Source organism: Gracilinanus agilis, chromosome 3 (assembly GCF_016433145.1).
Source record: "Gracilinanus agilis isolate LMUSP501 chromosome 3, AgileGrace, whole genome shotgun sequence".
NCBI lineage: Eukaryota > Metazoa > Chordata > Mammalia > Didelphimorphia > Didelphidae > Gracilinanus > Gracilinanus agilis.
In genome coordinates this window covers 479,411,693-479,428,850 of record NC_058132.1, presented here as the reverse complement: position 1 = coordinate 479,428,850, position 17,158 = coordinate 479,411,693, and the positions used below count along the sequence as shown (strand labels likewise).

Here is a 17,158-nt window from a genome sequence, read left to right as displayed (position 1 = left end):
TTGGAATTACTAGTAGACATGGTTTTTGGCAGGTAGTGTTTTGACCTTTTTTCATTTAAAATTTTTGATTCAAAGGAAAATGTGCAGCATGGGAAAAGAACATAATATTATTAATTAATATTTACATAGTACTTTAAGTTTTGCAAAACACTACTCTCTCATTGAATTTTCTCATTAACAACACATTTCTCACAACAACCCTGTCAAGTAGCTGCTATTTATTATTAGCATTATGATTTTTTTAGATGAGGAAACTGAGGCTCAGAGACATTAAATGATATGCCCAGGGTCACTAGGCTAGTTCAATGTCTGTGGCAGGATTCAAATTCAAGTCTTTGTGATTCTAAAGCCTATCCTCTCTCAGCTACACCACCAACCTATTTTCATATATTCAGAAATGAATGTATTGTCAAAAGACATCAATAGAAATATTTGTTGATTCTTTTCAAATATTGCTGGAATATACTGCAGAAGACTGTACTTCTCTACTTATGCTCCTGACATGTCCAGGTCATATTTCTCAGTGATCGTTAAGTCAAGGAAAGGAAAAACAAAGTTGGCTGATGGGCTGAGCGCCTCACTCAAAGAAGCAGAGAAAGTGAGACAAACATAGGGTAGGGGGGAGGGAGAGAAAGAAAGAGACAGACAGACAGACAGACAAAGACAGAGATAGACAGAGGGACTGGGACAGAGAGAGAGAGAGAGAGAGAGAGAGAGAGAGAGAGAGAGAGAGAGAGATAGAGAGAATGATTTCTCATAATCCCTTTTCCACAAACTATCCAAAGGCTTGATCTTTTCCCAGTGGGGCAGATAATCAGCCTTAGTGGGCAATCTAAATTTCCTCTGTTGGTAGAGAATTTTTGGATATTGCTTATGTTGGTGAGAAAGGATAAACTCTTCCCTCTTTTTTTTAACAGTCCTATGATTTTTTAAAAATCAAGTTAAAATGAAGGTATTAATAACAGCTAGTATTAATATAGTGCTTTGAGGTTTACAAAGCACATTGCACAAGCTAACTTATAATTTTATTCACAACAACTCTGAGATGTTGGTACTATTCTCATCCTCATTTTACAGATGAGGAAACTAAGGCATTACAAAGGTTAAGTGATTTATTAAGTGTCTGAGGCTGGATTTGAACTCAGGTTTTCCTGATTCCAAGTCTAGAACTCCAACCACTACACATATAAACTTTTGACAGTTCCTTTGAGTTCCTAATCAAAACCTACAGAATAAACAGAGAACTTGAGCAAGTCATCTGGACTGATCTACAGAGTTTACTGTTTTCCCACCAAACTGCATTTTGCTTTTTTCTTTACATTGGTCCAGAATTAACAGGGATACCTGTAAATGAATTTTTCATTTCCAGCACCATGCTGTCCCTTGGAGCCTTTTGGATTTTTCTCTGGTTTCCTAATTTACTTAAATCATGTAAGCAGAGCTTGGCTGTAGGAAAGCCTACATTTCCTGGGTACTGAAATAAATTCATCTTATCTCCCTCTGATCATTAGCTTGATGCTTTCCGCTGCCAGGTAACATTGCTCCCCAACTTGTGACAACAGAGGAAAAGCAAACGCCCTATTCGATGCCGTGTCTCTTTTCCTTTCATTCGTCACCTTCTTAGATGTTCAGAGGGCATAAAATGAAGATAGGTGATGAACTTGGCTTAATGCAAATATGTCTTAGTCCGTGCAAATGTTTCAGGCACGAGATATGATCGGAAGGAACCAGGACATGTAACTGAGAAAAATGACAAATTAAGGAACCGCTCTATTTTTGTCTCATTTACAATATTTCCCCCAAGAGATTTTAGCCAGTTAAATTTAACTAGTTTAAAAGGCAACCGTGTCTAGAGGCAATGTGCTTAGCGGCTCCCTGTTAGCGCCCAGTTCCTTGCCTTTTGGTACTTGCCAACAGGGTTTATTCAGTTTTTTCTCCTAAAGCTTGACACTAGTTCTTTGCACGTTTGCATAAGACCTCTGGCCTCCTCACTGGGCTCCTCTCCATGAACAGCTGGCCAGCCTTTACCAACCTAGAAGTGCAGCTGCAACGAGGAGCTTTCTGGGTTACAGGAGTCTGGAAACATACTCAGGATCACAGACCCCTTTTATATAATTCCAACTGTTAGTTAATGGAGAAAGCAGCGTTGTCCCATCATAGTAAGGAACTGAATCTTGCCTCTCTGTGTTTAGTAACTGGAACTTCCCATCAAAAGGACACAAGCTAGCTAACCACAGAAAGCTGATAATCTTCTAATTAATAATATGGAGTTAGTGAATAACTCATGATTTACAAATAAGTCAGCACATGGAGGTCTCAAGACCCAGTGAATCCAAAGGAAGCCCTAGAGAAACTAATTGACATCTGGGGGGGACACAAGGTCTGCTGGCTAGCCTCACAGCTTTCTACAGCTGCTCACACATACCCAAAGGAATGAAAAGGAGGCCGCAAAGAGCCAATTTAAAAAACAAAACCAAGAATCCCCTAGGCATTTGTTTGGGTGAGTATTAATGTGTCTGTGTGGACAGATAATGCACATTCATAAAAGGAGATGTTTCTCTCTTTAATATGGAAAAATATTTTTATCTATAAATTAAAAAATGGGTGGATAGTATACTTTTATTTGCATACATCTTAAGTGGGAATGCTTAAGGTATTTCATTTTTATACAACCCATTTGGCTTTAAAAAGATTCTTTAGAGTTCACTTATACATGAATTTTCTCCTTTTCCTCAGTTCTTAATTCATTTTCTTGGGTTGGTCTGAGTGCACTGGACAGTAATTAGTTAGGGTGAGGGTAAAACAAAACTTGATGGGCTTCAAAAAGATGATAAAAATATCCCTCCAGCCAAATGGGGATGCAAAAAGCATGTCTTTCCTTAGGAAAAAAAATGAATACATAACCAAGGTCACGATCTTTTTGCTTCTGTTCATGGCTAGACAACTGCCATGAAAGAAAGGAAAATAAACATGATTCATTCAGGTATTTCTACAACTAAGCACATAAGGATTTTAAAAGATATATGTTTACATATATACAAGTATGTGTATGAATATACAATCTATTTATTCATTTTTATATCCCCTGGAAAAGGGCTTAGAATCTTAAACTGCATCTATAAATCTATGTACATTATCAAAAGTGTTTTTTAGTATTTTACCAAAATTTGCAGTAGCATATAAATGATTCCATGACCATAGGACTGCAACAATACCGAAGTGCAATAACTTTAGTTTGTCTTCACTAGACAGAAAGTCATCTTATCCTCTTTTAGAGACAAATAGATCGTTGCTATCTAGAATTCTGTCTTTATCTCTTTTTTTCAAACAGGCATAGAATTGTTATACATGTAATTTATATTTTTGTGCATATATGGATCTAGTTTCAGAGACTTAAGCAAATATATAAAGGGTGTTTCAAAACTCAGTGCAATTTTGGGCTTTAATAAAGCTTTTGTTTTTAATGAGTTTTTTTTAAAAAAAGAAGTTACTTATTCTTTAGCCATTCCTTTTCTTTGTAATATTAGTGTAGGCTATGTGTGTACATATATATATGTATATATATATATGTATATGCATGTATGTATATATATATATATATATATATATATATATATATATATATATATATATATATAAAACTCCTGGTCACCTGATAAAACTTGATTTATGGCAAAGGACAGCTATCAGTATGCTGAATAATCCACACTAGCTTGCCTACAAGCTCTGGTTCCAAGGTTGATCAGCAGATAAAGGGAGAACACTTATGTCATGAAGAAGCCACCAGTTTCTTAATCCAAATCTGTCACTTTGAATGTGAAGTAGGTGCATCTGGGATCCCGGCGAAACAATAGCATGTCTGCCAAATTCTCACAAATTGGAAAAAAAAATTAGAGCAATTATCCATTTTAACGAGGCCACATTCCTTGTGTTGTCATTCATGAAGTACATAATATGGAACCCAAATTTTCTGCCTGTGGCATTTTTTTAAACAGAATTTCATATGCAAACAAAAATAGATCATTCTTAAAATGATTGTTTTGGAAGTTTCAAACTTGTATGGCAGGAGAAAGAAATGTTTCAAATGGCTGAAGAACACATGGCAGAGTCTCGGCTTCCTCTGCATTTCTAAGTCTAGTCAAGTCTAGTCTTCAAGCATTCTTAGATTTTATTCATCTACAGAAAACCTCTCCTCTTGCAGATAATTAGCTTGGAACAGCTCTTTGTTGTTGTAGCAATCTGGTCTCTCTTAAACAACGAAAGTCAGAAAGGAAACCAAACTAAATCAATGGGTATGCTAGAAAACTAGTAAGATGCTTTCTAGAAGAAACTAGTGAAAGTTTTATATTTAGAAGGAATGACCCCCACTTTTCTTAGGCTTCTGTCCTTTCAAATCTAAAGTTCCTTTCTTTGCAGGTATATATCGTTTCTTGAATTCATCTCAGTTAGGACCAGAACAACAAGCTCACACCAATTGGTTGTTCAAGAGAGCCAGTCAGTCTTAACAGATAGATTTGTGGACTTGGAATAAGTAATACCAGGGTTTGAATCCCACCTAGAGCCCTTATGGGTTAATTGCAGGACTGTGGACAAGTCACTTGAACATTCTGGGCCTGTTTTCTTCTCTATAAAAAGTGACTAATAATAACACTCAGTTCATGTGACTTTGGAGAGCACTTGAGATAATATATGCAAAGTAATTTATATGTTTTAAAGTACCTTATAAATGTGAACTACTATTATTTTATTAACATCTAGAATTAGATTTATGGAGGAATGATTCTAGAGAATGACCAGAAATTTTGAAGTGATCAGACTCAAGTACATATGGCATTCTTCTAATTATCTCTAAGGAAAGGACCAAAGTATAACCTTTAGACCAAGTGAGGGAAGAATGGTCACCTGTTGAAATGAGAGAAGAGTGACGTGTTAAACACCTCAAGATGAATTCAAGTCATTTCTGGACTAATGTTCCATTTCTGATTTTTGTTGATGTCATTAAGCATCGAAGGCAAGTCATTTAGCTCTAAATCTATGATTCTTCGAGAGAAAGAGAAAGTTCTAGAAAGTAAATATAACATCATATAATAGAAACCAGATGTAATGTTACATAATCTCAATTTCTGTTCTAGGTTCTGATGTATCTTATTTGTGTGCATGTGTGTGTTATGTGTGTGATACACATTGTTTTGAGGGGGTTACATAAATATATTAAGATGAAAAGTTTGGGAACTACTGAATTGGGGCAATACCACATGTATAACATGATATTAACATGCACTTAAAGAGTGTGCTCCCCAATTCCACCAGATCAATTCAGGGAGAAAAAAAACCCTCTTGAATACAGGCTTTCAAAGTGCCTCTCTAGTAGACTTCAACCATGACAAGTCTGTGGTTGAAGGTCAATTGGGCCAACCTGTATTTTCAAAGAATGTAAGGTCTGATGCCAATTTTCCTCCAATTACTTGCAGTGTGACCCCATATTGCTTCGTTTACATCATTGGTCAAAGGGCGAAAGCAATAGCTAGCCACCCAACAAGATGGCTAAGAGGAGTAACTGGTAAAAGTGATGGTAAAAATTACTTGTAAATATAATGTGAAAAAAAATAAATGTAACTTGTAACATGAATGCTTTTTTATAGAAGCCACATAAAACCTCGATGAAATGTTTATAGCTACCTCCCTCTTTCCCTTTCCTAGTCCTGATACTGCTCCCATTGCCACACAATATGACTTTCTTTGTAAAAAGAAGTTGGGGCTGGCCCACCATAGTAACCACTATCCCCACAACTGACAACTTGCCTCACTGTATTATGTAACTGAAAACATCCTCCTGGCCTTGGCTCTTGTTCAAGAGATCACCCTACATAAGCATGATTTGGCTCCAGGGCTCTTTCCTTTCCTTTCTCCTCTAAAGGGGGAAAATCATTCTGAGCTATTTTAACTAGAGTTCATGCAATAAAAGCACTTTACTGCTTGCAGTAATTGGTATTTAATTTGCTCTGCCCTTTACAACAGGAGAGAGACAGAATCTTGAGCCAAGACTGTTATACTCTTGTTTCTCCGGTGGATGGTCTCAAAGTACATGTGCCAGAGTAGAGCAGGGGACAGTTTAAAAATAATCATAATATAGTTATGAAAGACCTAGTCTTAAGAAAAGATAACCAGAGGAGACTTCCAAACTGGAGAGAGTGTACTCAGTCTGGTGTAGGAGCACCTTGGTTCAAATCTTGCATTTGATACTTAACAATCTATGTGGCTTTGGACAATTCACTTGACCTGCAGTTTCTTCATCTGAAACAGAGGATTTGATTATATTGGCTTCTAAACTCTATATCAGCATTAGGGTTATTATCCAGTGTTCTAACAGAAAGTTTCTATATGGTACAGAAAAGGTTCTTAGGATCAATATCCCCTTGCCACATCAGTCAAATTAATTTTGTAAGCTTATAATGACTGAGAGATGTTCTGCCTAATGTCAAGAAGCCATGGGTCTAATGTGGCTATCCTCTCAGAACTGTCTCCTTTATGCAGAGAAAACTTTCAACTTCTCTGCTATTTTCTTTAAGACTTTCCTCAGGCAAATCTTATCCAGTCAACTGGGAGAGTGCCTAGCCCTATTGGTGAAATTGGTCTCCTTGCCGAAACAACAATCCACATTTCTATAGTCTTCTCTTCTCAAAAACCTTTGAGTTCAAGTATCTTCTTCACTTTGCAGATGAAGAAGTTGAACCCCAAAGAAGTCAAAACTTTTTCTAGTGGACACACATCAAGTTCAATATTCTTTCTACCACAATGACCCAGAAACAAAGAACTTAACAAAAAGTAGGAGCATTGCTAGGATCTTACAGGACAATTCTATTTTGCCTCCCTTGAAGACAGTTAGCAAGGAATGAGAAGCCAGCATATGGTTTAGTATAAGAGTAAGAGGAATACTTTGACCTTTATAACCTTTATAGTTTCAACCCAAGGTCAAGACATTTTTTTTAATCAAAGAAGAGTAGACAGCCTAGTGAAATGGAATGGATCCTAGAAATAGAGTCAGGAAAGACTTGAGTTTGAATCCTAGTCTTTACTGTTTGACCAGAGTTGAGTAAGTTCCAACCTCTCTAAACTCAGTCTCCTCATTTGTAAAATGAGGATAATTATATCCATAGTACCTAACAAGATTGTTATATAGATCAAATGAGAGTAACTACAATACAGAACTCCACAGAACTACCTGTTGTTAGCTCCTGCTATTCCTGGGAGCGGTGTGAATTCTATTCTTGAACTGTAGGAGTCAGGAAAAGATCCTGTGGAAAGAGAGATATCTGTTTCATATATATATATATATATATATATATATAGATAGATAGATATAGATAGATATAGATATATGAAAGATATCTATATATATATAGGAAATGTATATATACATGAAATATAGCTTTATATAATATACATTATATATAGCTGTATATAACATACATGTATGTTATACACATATAAATATAGCTATATATAACATACCTGTATGGAATATAGATCTATACAATACACATGGAATATATGTCTACATGAAATGTATGCATGTATCACATATAAGTATGTATCTAGTCATATTCTATGAAGGACTTCCTTCAGTTAGAGGGGAGGATTAATGAAGTAAAACTATGCAGATTCTATTGTGTCCTCATGTGGGGGCAGGAGAGTGTACCAATGACTTTCTTCTAGAGCAGTGATGGCAAACCTATGGTATGGATGCCAAAGATGGCACACAGAGCACTCTCTGTGGGCATACGGCCATCCTTCCTCCTCCCCAACCTCTCAGAGTTCATTACTACAAAGGCAGAAGGACTCTGGGGGAGCTGCTCCCCTCCCCCTCTTCACTGTGCCTGATAACATTTTTTTCACATCACCCACCCCTCTGCCCAGCAGCCCAATGGAAGCACATAAAGGGTAAGGTGGGCAGCTTACAGGCAGCAGAGCTGGAGGGGAGCAGAGTGATCATGCCACTCCTTTTCCCCTCTCCCTAGTTGCTGAGGACATTCCTCACTTCACCAACCCCTCTGCCCAGCAGCCCAATGGGAGAACTTTCTTTATCCCCTGTGTGGGGTAAGGGAGGCTGGGATGTGCCTGGCACTCAGTGGGGAAGAGGGGCAGGACACTCAGTCTCTGGGGAGGGGGGTGGGCATGGTGATCCATCTGAGGGGTGGGGTGGGGCCAGGGCCTAGCACTCTATCTCTGAAAGGTTCACCATCACTGTTCTAGAGCAAAGCTGAAGGAATATCTTAAGGCAATAGAAACTGCTTTCTCTGAATGCCTTCTTCCTTGTAGGTACTCTCAGAGCTTCCTCTTCTGGTGGTGGAGTCTTAGGATCAGAGATTTAGAAACGAAAGGAGCCTTACAAGTCACCAACTCCTTCCATGCTGGAAAATGAATATGAGAAAATTGTGGTCCAAAGAATTAAGTGACTTTTTTCGAGGTAGAAAGTCCTATTTTGAAACCTGGATCTTGGCCTGCAAACCCAAGACTTACTACTCATCAAGTAATTGTAGCTTTAGACATCATCTAGTTCCAACTCCCCATTTTACAAACGAGTGAACGAGGTCCAGAGAGTCTTGCCCAAGGTAACAGATGCAATAAAGTGAAGCTTAATTTGAACCCAGGTCCTCTTATTTCAAACCCAGCATTTCTTCTTCTGTAACACTTGCCCAAGAGAATGTAGGTTTTAAATGGTAGAGACAGGATAGGAGTTCTAATCCCCCGAGTCCAACCAGGATTCATTACAATGTTTTTATTTGGGTAGTGGACTCTAAGTGGTATCTTTTATTATTCAGCCATATCCACGTCTTTATGAGCCCACTTGGGGTTTTCTTGGCAAGAGATACTGGAAAGTTTGCCATTTTCTTCTCCAGCTTATTTTATAGATGAGAAACTGAGGCAAACAGGGTCACACAGTTAGGAAGTATCTGAGGGCAAATTTGAACTCAGGAAGATGAGTCCTCCTGCAGCTAGGTCTGTCACTACATTGCTGTACCACACAGCTGCTCACAACTCATGTCTTCTGTACATCTCCCTATGAGAAGGAACAGAGTTCTGCATTAGATTGTCTGGGACACGCTGAAATGGCAATGGCTGATTCTGTACCAACCTGCCAGAAGAGTTTCTCTGGTGCCCCCTAGGGTTTGGTTAAGAAGGGGCAATTGGTTCTTTGAGCCCCAAAGCTTAGCCAATGGCTTATCCAAAGCCCTCTAAGAGGTGTTTCTGATCTTTCTTGAGCTGGAAACTTCTGGGTCTTTGGAATACCAGCTTTTACGTAAAAGCCTGACAGATTGGGCTCTGAGAGAGGGAAATAAGAAGATTGCCTAGAGACCTAGGAATAGGTTTCTCTTCCTCTTTTCTGTGTGTAGAGTGCCAGACTGGAGCTAATGCAAGTTCATCTTTGCCATCCTAAGTGTTCCACAGAATTCCCACACATTCACCTGCCCACAGGGGCAGGCAAAAAGCAAAACAAAACAAAACACCCCAAACCAAAGGACAAAACCAAAAGCAGCAGCAGATAAAAATCTTTCTCTCCTTTCCCTTCCTCTCTTGACCATCCTCCCTCTCTCCCATTGGTTTCTGTCCTGTTCTCCTCTATTTCTCTTCTCCTGCCTCCCCTTTTCATTCTTTCTCTCCCTCCTCTTTTCCTCCCGCTCCACCTTTCCCTCTCTCCTTCCTTCCCCCCTCCCTCACTCCTTTCATTCTTCCCTTCTTTTCCTCCCTCTCTCTCCCCATCCCCACCCCCAGCCTCAGCTCAAAAAGCAGAGTCTTAAGCTCTAAGGTGGGCTCTTGGCTTCTGTCCAGCCAGGTCGAGTTGTGCTTTCTGCCCTAAGCCATGCCTCAGGCCAGTAGGCTGTGCAGCTGGTGGAAAGGGGCTGGAAGCAGAAATGGGCCCTCCTCTTTCTTCAACCCTCAACCCTCCTCCCCTCACTTGGCCTAAACTGGCCAGAATGGAGCCCACTCTTGAAACTGCCCCTGCACCACCTTTTGGACTTCTTAAATTAGCATATAGCAAAAGGAGGGGATCCCTAACACCTCCATAACTTTGTTTTCTTTTTGTTTTCAGTGGTTTTTCCTCCAAATCTGACCTTGACCATATCTCATCCCACACCATCCTCCTGTCCTCCCTCCCCATCCCCTCCCCTTATACAACGACTCCTAGAATAGCATTGTGCTACCTTTGAACTTTTTTTTTTTCCTAGTTATTCCAGCCCGGTGATTTTATTGATATGGAGGGGGGAGGGAAGAAAACTCTTTCAACTTTCTGTCCAAGGAGTGAAAAAGTGAGTTGCTCAGATTGATAAAATAGTCGGTTGGTGCCAGAAGCTGGATTTGAATCCAGATTTTGACACCAAAGTCAGCACACCTTTGCTCCACTACCTCTTCCTCTGCTACTCGGCTGCCACAGTTTATTGTCTGCGTCCAGACAGAGAAAGTAGGCAGCTTGCTTTCCACAGTCAGCCTTTGCACCTCACTAACTTTCCCTCGTTGATGGGAGGAGAGGAGGGGGATAGAGGCAGAGAGGGGGGAAAAACAATCCGAAGCTTATCAGAGGCCTTGAAGAGCATCAAAGTACTAAAACAGCAATTACAGGGCCGGAGTGACAAGACCTTTGATGACCAGGGCTCTAGGGGATTCCTCCACTTAGCCGTGAGTCTTGATCAAGGTGGTTGCCTCTCTGGGTCTCAATTTCCACAACTGTAAAAGGAGAGGATTGGACTAGTCACTGAATGATTTTTTAAAGTCCTCTTAATCTTTAACATTCTATGATTCTAAGAAATCAGCTCAGAGTCTAATCGTCATCATTCATATATAAGAATAAAATATTCATATGGTATAGTTCTCTGTGTCTCAGAAAACTTTTTTTTGGTTGTTTTTGGAGTTGAAACTGCAAAATAAAGTATAACTTACGGCAATTTCAAAAACTGCCATTCAGCGCATACCTATGAACGTTGGTTCTAGCCCCATATACTAAGCAATTCTTTAATAGCCAGCGAAACAGACGGGGACCTGGGGAAACAAGGAAAATTGGGATAAAGGAGAAAGAGATGGGGGGGGGGGGAAGTTTACATAACTTAAGACAATAGGTTAGAAGATAATTCAGGGATTCCCTCCCCTACCCAACCCCTCACCTCTCCAATCCTCCCTCCTCCCCCCCCCACCAGTTTTCTCCTGGAAATGAATTATTCCTTTGTCTCTGTATTAACCATTCTCTAGATTCTTTCATATTATTCTATATTATAACAATTTCACAACTTTACATACAGTTTACCGAAGTCTAGAGAAGGGACGATTATCTACTTGGGAGTGATTATATAATTCATTAACACCTCTTATAGGAAAAACTTAATGTACTAGATTGTTATAACATCTGGAAATTGACATCAAATGATATACAATCCCCCCAAGAGATGATAATTTTCTACTGCATTATATTTCTACTAGAAATCTTAATAATTTAGTAAATCTTCCTTGTGAACTCGGAAACTCTAACAGTTCACTGAAATAATCACTGGGAAATAACTGGAAAAGTAAGTCTTGTACTTTTCTATTTTCCTAACTTCATACATATGTGTAAATATTCCTACTTCAAGTCAAAGACATACCCCCACAAGAGTCCCTTGAGCTGTAGAGAGTAGAAGAAAATGTGCCCTTTTGACTTATTAATCATTATTGCAGACCACTAAATTGTAGCGTGCCCAGCATATTACTGAGGGAATAATAACTACTTGTCTGTTCCTGCAAAAGTGCTAGTTGTGTGGCTAATAGCAATATAGGTTTTGGCAGCACAAAATTTTATCAGTGCATAACTTTTTGTTGAGGTGATTCACCATAGTCACAGAATATTTTCTTACAGAAAGTCCAATGCACTGTTCTTGGATATTGGATTTTTATACCATTTTCAGTTGTATTTTGAGAGACGAGGATTAAAAGAGATTAAAAAAAAAGACAAGTTGGGAGTTTATGGAAATTTTCCATAAAATGCAATCTTCCATTAACAAAATGAACCTTAATGGGGCAGCTGGAGGTGGAGAAGAGGGAGGTGGAGAGGGAAGAAAAAGGAACAGCTTGAATTAGATGTCTTCGCTCTGTGGCTTTTGCCAGAAATTGGAATGCAATCCAAAATATGTCGGGAAGATTTATTTCACACTACATTAATTATGGTAGAAACTGCTCACTGTAAATGCTTTAATTTATTCATCAGGTATAATATTCTATGCATAATATCCAGGCCCTTTATGAATGAAAATTAACCTATTGTTTTTAGTGGTGACCTCTAGAAAAATGTTCAATTTTAGGTGTCCTTTGGTGGAAAACTATTTTGCTTATCCTATAAATATTTTTCTTAAATAAAACATAAAATAAGAGTTTGTGATTAGATATGAAAAGAAAAAGTTTTAATTCTCACCATATACTGAAAAAATATACAGCTGATAAACAATAGTAAGAAAAAAATTCCATTGAAGAGACCCACAAAGCAAATACAAATCCCTCCTGATTCTATATGTACTGCTCAAAATACATTTCCCTTTTATGAATAGTTTTATTGGCCCCCAAATAAATTCTTAAACTTGTAACAGAAAGGGTGAAGACAATATGAAAACAAAAACACCACTACCCTTCCCTGATGAAAGAAAAGCAAATTCTGCCATTACAAGCCTCTTTATTAATATTATATCTGTAGAGTCTGTAGACTAGATCAATCATATCCATTCGCAATCTGGATTAAGAGAGCCTGTCTTAATGAAAATCTATTAGCTCCTCATTTGAAACACGGATGTTTGCTTAAATCAATAAACAGCATAAAAGGGAATACAGAGGCAGGTTTCTAAATTAAAAAAAAAATCTCTTCTATGAAATGTGTTAAGACGTCTGTAAAATCCTGAAACCTTGGATCAATACTTATAAATATTTAATGTTGGGAGGGGAGAGATGATTGTCGCTAAAAACACACTCAAAAATTGAAAGCCATTAACACTGCCCCCATCATTATTAATACAAATTGTCTTTGGAATTACGTGTTGTTGAAATGGATCCAGATTAAGAGAGGGTATTGTCTGAAATGTGTGTACTCATTTTCAAGTAATCCAATAAAAATTTTCAAGAGTATGCTGGTGGAGTGGAAACGTTTGGTGTACAATGATCCATGCTTATTGCCTCAGAATTGGGAGGGAGAGAGGAAAGAGGAAAGGTGGGAGTGGATGAAGGAGAGAGGGGAAGAATATGGGAGATAGGCAAAGGGAGAAATGTAGAGGGGGGAAAGACAGAGAGACAGACAGACAGACAGACACATGCCCAGGCACACATACACACACAGAATACAACATCCTTCTCTTCAATTAAGAGCTAATTAAATAGATTTTGATTAGAAAGTCATTCTATTTAGGTTTGGGGGGGAATAGGCTCCCTCATTTGCCGAGAAGTTTTAAAATCCTGCTTGCAAGCATACATTTAGGGTTGGGGTAGAAATGGGTAAAAGAAACACTCATTCTCCTTCTGAATATGAAACTCTATTAACTGTTCGTTCTTTGTCCTGCAAATGAGGAAAATTATCAACTACAACACCCATTCATAAATATTTCTCTGATTCATCAAAAGGAAAACCACGAATGCTCTTTCAGTTCTCTTGAAGATAGAGGGGGATAATATCTATTTATTGATATTATCCTAAGTAATTGTTCCCCGAGGTCCCCCCTGGAAACCTTTAGAGAACACTGGAGAGCTTCGTGCACAAATAAACTAGTTTATTTATACCTGTTGTGACAATGACCTACAATATGTGCCCCGTGTGAGTTATGTGGCACACAGTTCTCATCTAAGTAGATTTATTGAGTGAATAGACAAAACCAAGAGGCGAATTAGAGCATCCTGTAGCTTTAAGTATTTTCAATACATCATTGACCTGGTGTCAGGGAGCCAATAGTCATAATAAGGAAGTTTTATGGACATAGAAGTGGGGTGCGTTTCCACGTCTGTTTGTAGGCGCAGGTGTGTATGGGGGGAGGGGGGCTAAAATTTTTTCCATTCCTTTGTATCTTATCCTTAAACAGAAAAATGCTCTTCTCCAGGCAATCTATGCTCGTGGACCATACAATTTCTCTCTGTAAAACCCTAGCCTGTGGTGAGGTTAGCACACGTTGGCATACCTCGACTGGGCAAGAAAACTTGGCACTTTCTGTTAGGATTGCATTTTAAAGAGAGTGAGCAGAGCCTGGGATCTCTAGAGAGAATTGATTTTTTTTTTTTTTTCACTCTATGCTCTGGTCCCAGAGCGGACTTGATCTTAGGCCTGAATGTGTGAAAAGCCTAGAGTTACGCGGTAGATGTTTTGGGGAAGGTTAACCTTTGTTTGAACAATTACGTGGTCTTTCAACTTCCAGCGGACTCAGAAGTATGCATGTTTGTGAGTGTATGCGCAGGCGTGCAGAACAGATCCGGGAGGACACTAGAAAATTCGCAGCTTTTTTACCCAGTTCTAGAAAGCAGGGGCTTAATTCTTTAGTATTCTCCCATTTCCAGAGACTCCATTCTTTAGCTGCCCAGCACCTTTAAAACAAAGATTTGCTTCTTTAAAAAAAAAAAATATGGTCCGCCACTTCCTAACGTCCCCTTTCATTATTTCTTCCATAACACAGAGTTTCATGATTTTCTTTTTCTTTCTTTTTTAAAAAGGGATATCTTGTCTTGTTTTTCATTTTGAAAATAAACGAGACTCGTTCAGAGGTATCCAAGTTAGACTTTTCATCACTTTTTCAAAATAACAAAAACAAACAAAATCAATCGTCAGTTTTTAACAGCATTAGTGGAGAGGGAGAGAGAAAGGGAAGGTAGGGAGGGGGAGACAGAGAAACAGAGACAGAGAGATTGGCAGAGAGAAAAAAAAAGACTGGGAGATACTGAAACCCAGAGATATAGGAGACAGAGGGCGGGAGGACAAAGACTGGGACAGAGTCAGAGATCTCAACACAGAGAGATAGAGGAGAAGGAAGTTAGAGAGGGGCAGAGATAGAGATTGAGACACGAATACACACACAGAAGAGCAAGGATATATTCAACGCTATATATTTTAAACGAATCTTTGTAGTCTTACTTTCTGAATGTCACTGTGTTCTAGCTGACTGGACAAACTAGGTTTTGGAGAAACTGGTATCTTATATTCTTTATTAGCATTTTTTTTTCCTCCAAGAGAGTCTTACTGTTTTGAGACTATTATCATTAGTTTAAAAAAAACACCAAAAACTTGAGTATGTCACTTTATTTCCATCTACAAACTTTGCTGAAACATATACTGCTTTTTCAGTAGGTGGAAAACATTAATTTAAGATATTAAAACAACAACCCTATTACTCTGAATCTTGAGATCTTTCCTTTTAATGTCATTCACACCCTCTCCCCGTTTCCTCCCTCCTCTTTCTCTCTCCTTTCCTTTTCAACAAGGCAACTATAAAACTAGAACAATCGTCCATTCTGCAGCAAACCTCTCGCCCAGTCTGAGAGTATATAATCCCAAACCCATAAAGCCTACGTATGGCAAAATGTAAATACAGAATTCCATAATGTACATATTTCAGTAATGCTTAAATGCCTTAAACTCAGAAAATGTGTGTGGGAGGGAGGTTTCCATTCCTCGCTAAAATATAAAACATTTCCTGTGTTCTTATTTTAAATAATATGAGTGGATATGCTAGCACAGACAGAAAGAGGGAAGGAAGAGACCACTGTAGTTGATGCCTATTTCTAGCAAAATCAGAAAGAAAAAGGAAGGAAGAAGGAAGGAAGGAAGGAAGGAAGGAAGGAAGGAAGGAAGGAAGGAAGGAAGGAAGGAAGGAAGGAAGGAAGGAAGGAAGGAAGGAAANGACCTCAGACACTTCCTAGCTGTGTGATCCTGGGCAAATCAATTAATGAAAGAAAAGAAGGAAGGAAGGAAGGAAGGGAGAGAGGGAGGGAGGGAGGGAGGGAAGAAGGAAAAGAGGGAGGAAGAAGGGAAGGAGGGAACGAAGTAGAAAATTCCACTTTTCTGACAACTGATAAAATTCAGTTTTTGAGTTATTTGATTCTCAAGGAAGGAGAGGGCGTGAAGTCCCTAAACCACTCAGGGCAACTTAAAATAGTAAATGAATGGCTAATGTTTTAATGAAAAGAGTTAGAAGTGCATATCGATATGCCAGAAATAATAACTAGAAAATTAGTTTTCTTCTCCCTTGAGAGTTCTGGTAGATTCCCGCCATAACTAGGTCGTTCTTTTTCTTTAAAAAAAAAAAAAGATTTTTTTTTAAAGGAACTTAGTTAAACTTCTGAAAGAATTATTCTTCTTTCCATTGTTGGGATTAAAATTCTTAATGGGGCGGTACTCCCTGCGAAGTTGAGGTCTTGGGTGTCAGTATGATCGAGACGCTTCTCTCTCAGGCCTTGCAACCAGATGTGGGGCTAAAGGGTGGGGAAAGACCACCGTGGGTCTCTGTGGGTTGAGAGTCATGAATTGTGACTCCACAGGCACCCCTGTAACCTTTCTTCCACTTCATAGTGTGGGCAAAAAAATCTGTTACCCAAGGGTAAATTAGGTTGGTGGAAGATGGAGGGAGGCAAGGAACTGAGATGAAAGTTTAATTTGGAGAAGTCGGAGTGAGGTTCGAGAACAAAAAAAGTTTTGGAAATTGCCCCCATAGTCCTCTGGAGAATCATTTTCCTCTTAACTTTAGCTAAAAGAAAAGGAAGAACCTAGAAACACTTTCGTCAAGGAGATTCCGGAGTGGAAAGTGGATTGATAATGAATGGTATGGAGCAATGTTTTTCAAAACTTTTTTTTCCCTAGAGGGATCGTGCTAGAGAAAGTTGGTATGGAACCTGAACCGCATGAAATTGGGGTTCTCTCTCTGTCTCTGTATCTCTCTTCTCCCCTCTCTCCTCTCCTTCCCTCCTTTCTCTGTCTTTCCTCCTCTTCCTCTTCCCTATATTTTTTTCTTCTTTCCCTCCTTTTCTTTTATTCTCTGCCTCTCTTTCCTTCTCTCTCTACCGGAGCCCAGTCTCTGATCTAAAGAGGACGGAATTCAATTTCAGATTCTGGAGAGTGGGTCCGTGTGAAGCTGGTATAAGTGAGCTGAAGCCAGGTTGAGGGTAGAGGACGGGGGGG

General features: G+C 39.0%; 1 protein-coding gene across 1 annotated transcript in view; it reads left to right on the top strand.

Annotated features, from left to right (window-relative positions):
* Positions 1 to 17,158, top strand: part of LOC123241729 — a 61,355-nt gene that overhangs the window by 30,877 nt on the left and 13,320 nt on the right. Inside the window, exon 2 of the mRNA XM_044669286.1 lies at positions 10,370 to 10,677. Coding sequence (XP_044525221.1) covers positions 10,370 to 10,677 — 308 coding nt within the window. The remainder of the gene's footprint in view (positions 1 to 10,369; positions 10,678 to 17,158) is intronic.